The sequence below is a fragment of the Ictalurus furcatus genome, chromosome 3 (assembly GCF_023375685.1).
Source record: "Ictalurus furcatus strain D&B chromosome 3, Billie_1.0, whole genome shotgun sequence".
In the NCBI taxonomy this organism is placed as follows: domain Eukaryota; kingdom Metazoa; phylum Chordata; class Actinopteri; order Siluriformes; family Ictaluridae; genus Ictalurus; species Ictalurus furcatus.
This window is the reverse complement of record NC_071257.1, coordinates 1630053-1637954: the sequence shown is the minus strand read 5'-3', so window position 1 is coordinate 1637954 and position 7902 is coordinate 1630053. Positions and strand designations below refer to the sequence as shown.

The 7902-nt window shown below is 44.6% G+C and overlaps 1 protein-coding gene across 1 annotated transcript; it reads right to left on the bottom strand.

The window, feature by feature from the left end:
• Nucleotides 1-981: 981 nt before the first annotated feature.
• On the bottom strand, nt 982-4126 carry LOC128605138 (toll-like receptor 13). Its single transcript, XM_053620292.1, has one exon. It carries the CDS (start codon nt 4124-4126, stop codon nt 1004-1006), a length of 3123 nt encoding a protein of 1040 aa, XP_053476267.1. The 3' UTR covers nt 982-1003.
• Between the last annotated feature and the right edge of the window lie 3776 nt (nt 4127-7902).

Below are 7902 nucleotides of genomic sequence, written 5' to 3'. Positions count from 1 at the left end.
ACTCGAACCCGGCCCATCTGGCACCAACAACCATTCTGATGTTTGATGTGAACGTTAACCGAAATGTTTGACCTGGATCTGCACGATCTTACGCACTGCGCTGCTCTTACATCTGGATAATTGCAAGAACGAGTGGGGTTACCCGTATTCCTAATAAACTGGACAGTGAGAGTATACCTCTAAGAAGGACCCAGGCCCAAAAGATGTTGTTCCAGCTCCACCTCCTGGTTGAATTTGTAGCTGCGTGGTTTATAATATTGGAGCGTTCCAACCAAGAAAGTAAATAAATATTACACACCTTTCCCAGTAAAGCGATCGTTTTAAACTGATGTACGCTGGAGCTTCAGAAAGTCAAACATAAAACATAACACACTGACACACATCAAAGTCTTTCAGGCAAGTGAATTCATTTGCATAAACCGTAAAGTAGCTCCGTAATAACATGCTGAGATTAAATTAGTATGATGAGAATATATTTACATATTTTTACAGTTGGCCAGGAGGTGTGAAGCACGTGTTATAAGGTGAATGATCAGAATAACAACAATAATTAGTAGAAATAACTTGAGTATGCATCGCAAAGCAGCTTAAGTTGCTTACAGGCATTTTACAAATGAGACATAATAATAATAATAATAATAATAATAATAATAATAATAATAGTGGTGATATAGATGAGGATGATTCAACCATTAAAAATTATTAAATGTGTTGCACAAGATAAAATTGAAATAAAAGCAAAATAAAATGAATAAATTAAGAGAAATCACAGTCAATTACAACAGTACTATCAATTAATGGTTAAACATATATCATGTATATCAATATAGACGTAAATACAAAGTTAAAGCTAAAGTAAACCTTTTTAACGACTTTAAGAAACCATGGCTGACTAATATCAAAGAAAGTCTTGCATAAAAACAATTTCTCCAAACATTTCCGTGCATATTTCTACTCCAAACTGTTCTCTAAAATCATCCGAGACCATGAAAACATCCACGAGTCATCGCTTTGTTCGGGCAGGCTCAGGCGCGAGCTTGGCCCACAGTCTATCCCAGAATGCCGTGCGTTGTCCGGGTTCCTCGGGCCAGTCTATGTAGGTTTTCTTCTTGACCACCCGTGCCAGCCTGTGGTGAGCGGACAGCTGCTGAGGCGAGATCTTCTCCAGAAACACGACGATCAGAACGTCCCTGTTCTCCACTAGCAAGCGGTGAGTGGCCAGCTTCATCTCTAAAGAGCACCACTTGCTGCGGAGGTAGTGACGGCTGAGCAGGCAAAGCGTGTGGCGGCTCCTGTACAGACTTCCTGTGATGTTCTCCACGATGTCCAGGCCCAGCTGAAAGTCCCGGCTGTGGAGGCAGAGGCGCAGGAAGGGTGGTCCTCGTGTCTCCAGGTTGGGAAGAAGCTCGTCGACGACCCAGCGCTCGTCGGTTCCAGAGTACGACACGAAAACGTCGTACTGGTAGCGCCTGTTAGCACGCCCTCGAATGGCTTCGCCAACCCAGCCACGAGCGATGTATATAAACGCCAGCAAGTAATCTCCAGCAAGATTATGGACTAGAACCACTAACATGAAAAGCAGAATCGCGAAAAAAGTCAAGGCGAATAATACGAACTCTACATGTATCAAGCAGCTGGACTCGGTGTACTTGGCAAAGTTTTGGATGCCGTTCATGTTTTGGCATGCTAATGCAAGGTCCTTGTTGTACGCCCTTGTTATCACTTGGACTTGCCTTTGGTGTTTGGCCCATTCGTTAAACCAAGCGTTGTCACAGCTGCAGCTGAGCACCGTGTTAATCAGAAACATGTACTTCAGATTTAAAAGTGGCCTGGGAAAGGTTTCAACCACACTCAAGCCATTGTACAACTGAACGATGAGATATTTGAGTGACTTCAAGTCTTTGGTAAGATCTTCACTGAAGGAAGGAATTCGGCATTTGTACAAACCCAAAACGTTCAGCGATGTCAGATTGTGGAGCATGGTGCCAAGTTGGGGTTGGTCAGAGAGGTCTACGTTCTCGAATTCAAGCTTCCGAAGGCGCAAAAGCGTGTTAAGATCGACCAGATCGACAAACGTGGACATAACTTGAGAACATAACAAAAAGCTTTCCAAGTGTCTGAAGTATTTCCCAGCGAAGCGTGAGCCGCACAACAGCTGCTTGACTATAGCTGTAAGATCGACCACGGACAGAAAGAACGGCTTCTCGCAATCCAGAAAACGGACGCTGTGTCCGAAGATACGAAGACGGAGACCGGGCTTGGGTGCACTCTCGCTGCCGATCACGATGGTCATCGGGCGGCTACACGAGCTGATGGCGAGCTCGGTGAGGTTTACCGGGATGCGACCAAACAGGAGACCGAGATTGATCTCGACCTCTGCGGTCTCGGACGACGGATGTCTGAGACACCCGACCGTGAATTTCCTCAAAGAGGTTAAATCGCTCAAGGCAGAGGGCTGAAAGTATTTCACTACATTATATTCAAGCATCAACGACTCTAAACGCTCCAGACCAAAGAATGTGAGCCTGCTAATTTCAGAAATCTTGTTGTAATCCAACATTAAAGTCTTTAAAGTTTGCATTTGCTCGAATGCAAAGTCATCGACGTATGCGATTCTGTTTCTTCTCAAGTCTAAACGCTCCAAACTCGCCAGTCCCAAAGGCGAGATCGAACGATCCGCCGTGATCCGAGTAATCCTGTTGCTGCACAGGTTCAAGACTTTTAAACTGTTCAGGCCCTCAAATACGGCAAAGTTAACGGAAGACATTTTATTCCCTGACAGATCTAAATGTTCCAATCTACGGAGGCCAGTAAAAGTCTGATTATCAGTCAAAGACAGTAAACTCTTGTCCGTTAGGTATGAAACTTGCAACTTATCAAATCCTTCAAATGCAAAGTCGTGTATCGTGGATATGTTGTTATAGGACAGATCGAGAACGCTGAGATTTCTGAGACAACAAAACTGCCGTCTCGTTATTTTGTTTAACTGACTATTATTGAGGCGGAATTTTTCCAACAGTGACGCAGAATCAGACGGCTCACAGAGTTTCCCGAGCGACCGCGGCGAAAATTCTCCGTCCAACTCCAAAACGCGTAGATTTTTCAGCGCTCGGATGGAGCGCAGCTCGTCTTGCACGGAGGAGCTGGCGAGCGTTATTCCTCGTAGTCCGACGCATCCTTCGAGTCCGATATTGTCGCGAAGCGCAAAACGCGTTCCTAATTTTACACGGAGGTTTTCAACCGAAAGTTCGAACGCGATACCGCAGACCGGCCCGAGACCACCTTGTTCCAGGTCGGCTTCAAACGTCGCGATGCTTCGTACTCCGGACTGCAACAGCTGCGTCTTCAGAACCGTATTCACGCGCATGTTTAGAAAAGAAATCTCTGGAAAGTACTCGAAAGCACTTTCGCCCAAATATTTCAGATTTGGAAATACGAAAGAGACGCTTTTCAGAGCTTTGAAATGTCCACTCATCGGGGCGTCGTCCAAGCGAGGACAGCTTTGGCGTCTCAGCGTGACCGTCTCATCAGCGCCGACATACAGTGACGTCAGGGATTGTGAGAGTTCAGCAATTCTGCATGAAATATCCAAGGCTTCTGTGCCACAGATGTGGAAGCGCAAGGCTTTTAGGTCTGTCAGTCCACTAAACACATCTGTTGACATGGTGGAGATGTTGTAGTGATTAAAAGAAAGCTGGATCAAGCTGGGGAGCTGCCCGAAAGCATTCGGCAACACAGATGAACTGCAGCATCCTACGATTTGAGTCAGACTTACGTTGAACGATATCAGCCGCAAACGTGGCAACCCTGCAAAAGCTCCAGAATGAATGACTTTGGGACATCCTCTAATGTACAACTGTTCAAGAACGGAGAATCGGTCCAAAGCATTTGGACGTAGCACCAGTCCACGTGCTGCTCCCAGGCAAAGGCTGTTAGTTCGAGGAGGAAGCGTGGCAAGATCCGTCTTCACATCGCCGACATCCGTACAGTCCGCCGTAAGGTTTCCAGTCGGGCAATCTAGAAAGCCCGTGTTCTTAATCATGCTAGCGTCTTCATAAACGTAACATTTTTCCGAAATCCAGCATGTAGCCGACGAAAGCAGGAGCACAGAGAGGAGCCAGAACATTGCTAAATCGTTAAGACTCCGTCGTCTGATGAGAATCGGGTCAGACTACGCATCAGTGCAGTCCGTCCACGAAGTGACGAAGACAAGCCTCGACGAGTCCTGTAGCTTTTGACTCACCAGACACTTTTTTGGTTCTGGTCAAGTTCTCATTTCTTGAAAAGAGGAAACTCGTGCAAAACAAGTTTATTTTTAAAAACCATGTCTTAACAATCCTCATCAACGGCACAGGACGTGTTTGATAGATATGGATCTTCGCAGCTTAAGCAATGTGGCAAACGTCAGCGTCGCGGTGACGCACTAAACGTTCCTCCAACGCATTTGGACGCCGTTATACAGGAAACTGGGCCTCAACTGCGACGAATGGTCTTGCACTCGGGTCTCCTTTCAACAGTGGACTAGTTCAACAAACAGACTACATATAAAAACCATAATGAACTTTCTTTTACTTTCACACTATGCGTTGTGACCCAGATGAGGACGGGTTCCCTTCTGAGTCTGGTTCCTCTCAAGGTTTCTTCCTCATATCATCTTAGGGAGTTTTTCCTCGCCACCGTCACCACCGGCTCGCTCAATAGGGATAAACTCACACACTTCAAATCTCTATCCTGTGTTTATATGTTTCTGTAAAGCTGCTTTGAGACAATGTCCGTTATTAAAAGCGCTATACAAAGAAATTGAATTGAATTGAATTGAACTAATTTCATATCCACTTCAGAAAGACACTTTATCCCATAGGTAGCCGGTTCCGCTAATTCATACTCCTTGTTGAATAATTTTCCGAAGACAACACCGTCTGTTCATGATTCTTGGTTAACAGTAGGGCGTATTGATCCTACTTGCTCGTCCTAAGTGCTTGCGTTTGCATTATGCATCCCTTCCACACTGATCCCGCCCAGATCCATCCCTCAACCTGGCCCTTTCCTGTCGTATTTGTTTTCTCTTTCCATCCCCTCCTCTGATTCTCATTCCCACCATCCCGCCCAAAGCGACGTTCATTTTCTTTAGGGACAAAACCCTCGCCCCAGGCGTCGCTCTCGGTTGTTGCCGTTGTTGTTTTTCCCGAGGTTCCCTAGTCTTTGACCCCTGTCGGGGGGTGCCGTCCTTTGCTCTGCTGAATCCTGCCGCATCAAAGCGTCCGTCACCTGAGGCGGGGACGCATTACAATAAGAGCTCACCTGATCCTGGTTTCCCTGGTTCCGTCACCTTCTCGAAGTGAATACGAATGACCCCTCGACCCCACCGTGACCTCCCGAGACACGACACCTTCAGGACTGTAACCTCTTCACCTCTCTGTCTGTCTTATTCCTCATAATATTCAGAAATCTCATTTGTCGTTTGATTTTATAGCGCAGTGTTTCTAATTGTCCATCATTTCTAGACGTGTAACGACACAGCATTTGCATTGTTGGGTTTTAGCGCTGTGTGTGTGTGTGTGTGTGTGTGTGTGTGTGTAGGCCGTTGGTTAAACATTACAGGCCGTGTATCTCTACGTAGGGAATCACCTCTGACCTCGTAGGCAGTAGTGTAGCTACTGAAATGGCTAACACCAGCCCACACACATCTTCATGCTTCATGCTAGAGATGTTATGGTGCCTGGTATCAGAAAGATCTCTACCATCCGATAGTGATGGGTAAACTTTGCTATGTTATATAAAATAATAATAATAATAATAATAATAATAAGATCACCCCTCCTTCCTTTCAACGTGTCCGTGTGTGTGTGTGTGTGTGTGTGTGTGCGAACAGGACGATAAACAGACATGGCCTCCTTTCCTTAATGTGTGTGTGTGTGTGTGTGTGTGAGAGAGAGAGAGAGAGAGAGAGAGAGAGAGAGAGGAGGCCCGTGAGGAGGCCGAAGCTGCTGCCTTTTTGTTTTCTCATAATAAGCATCATAAAACAAGGCTCCTTAATTGGTGCTCTATAAAATTAGCATATGCAAACATGCTGGATTTCCTCCTCTGCTTCCCTGCTTTTGTCTCTGCGCTGACCCTTTTCACCACCATTTTATCCCTGTTTTGTTGTTTTTTTTTTTTGTCCTTTACTCTTATTGAGGAGAATAAATAGCGAGAGGAAAGTGACATGATTGCATCAGCTCTCTTTCGCTCCTCCTTCTCTTTAGTCACGCGTCGTTCTGATGTCTTTCTGAAAAGAAAAACTCTCTCCCTCTCTGACTGGGCTGCGACCCCTTTAACCTCCGCATGCAGGTAATCATTATCAGTTGCACCATTTTCTCCTTTGCTTTATGTTTTATTTTTTTCTAAGCACCGTGAACTCAAAACAAAACATTAAAAAAAAAATAAATAAAAAAAAAACATACCAAATAATTGTCTGCAAAACAATTAGGATTAAACAGATTTTGAATGACTTGTAAAGTGATAAAGTGGATGTGTTCAGAAAGATGGAACTAGAAATGAAACTCAGCAAGTGATTCAGTGATTCAGTGGGTGCTTGAGTGAATCAGTGAGACACTAAGTATGTGAGTGAGTCAGTGAGTGAATGAATTGTTTAATAAGTGAGTGAGTGAGTGATTCAGTTAGTCAATGTTAGTGACTGAGTGAATGAGTAAGTGAGAGATTCATTAAGTGAGTTAGTCAATAAGTGAGAGTGAGTGAGTGATTCAGTGAGTCATTAAGTGAGTGAGTGAGTGAGTGAGTAGGTGAGTCATTCATAAGTGAGTGAGTGAGTGAGTAAGAAGTGTGTGGATATGTGATTCAGTGTGCGAGTGATTCAGTAAGTCATTAAGTGAGTGAGTGAGTGAGTGAGTCAGTCAGTCATAAGTGAGTGAATGAGTAAGTGAGTGAGTGATTAAGAAGTGTGTGGATATGTGATTCAGTGTGCGAGTGATTCAGTGAGTCATTAAGTGAGTGAGTGAGTGAGTGAGTCAGTCAGTCATAAGTGAGTGAATGAGTAAGTGAGTGAGTGATTAAGAAGTGTGTGGATATGTGATTCAGTGTACGAGTGATTCAGTGAGTCATTAAGTGAGTGAGTGAGTGAGTCAGTCATAAGTGAGTGAATGAGTAAGTAAGTGAGTGAGTAAGTGTGGATATGTGATTCAGTGTGCGAGTGATTCAGTGAGTGGTTGAGTAAATCACTGAGTCGCTAAGAACAGGTCTGTGAGTGAGTCAGCTAAAGAATTTTCGAATTTGTCTCGAAAATGACACGAGACACATCCGTTAGCGCTATTTCTCGATCATAACTTCTTGATGTAATTCAACAATCCGTAATTATTTCAATTATAATCCAAAAACTGCAACCTAAAACAAACTTTCTCTCGACCTCTTGCCCTTCCACGCTATAATTTCCCCTCTGTGCTGTAATTTCTGCTCTCAGCCCGCCCTCTCTCTCTCTCTCTCTCCCTCTCTCTCTCCCTCTCTCTCCAGATGGGGAATGCATTGAGCACTTCTGTTTTTTTCTCCCCCGTATTTTACGATTCCCCATAAACCTGTTTTCATATTTAATTCTTCCAGCAGCTGTGCAGACGGCAGCCGTGCAGGACTCGTGCAGCAAATCAGCAGGAACAGATCCACACAAGCAAGTCATGTGACTTAATACTCGAGGTTTAACCCTACAACCCGGTCTTTCCTGGTCAGTTAACGTTCCACTCGTGTTACTGAAGAACCGCAGAGTGCAAACTCCTCTTCCTCTTGGTAGGAGAAACCTCGCTGACACTGGAGACTCCTTCCATAAAGTCTGACGACACAGTTTTTTATTTTTTAAATCCGTCCACCATACAAGTACAACGAGCTGTTGCTATAGAAACGATGACGTATTATAAA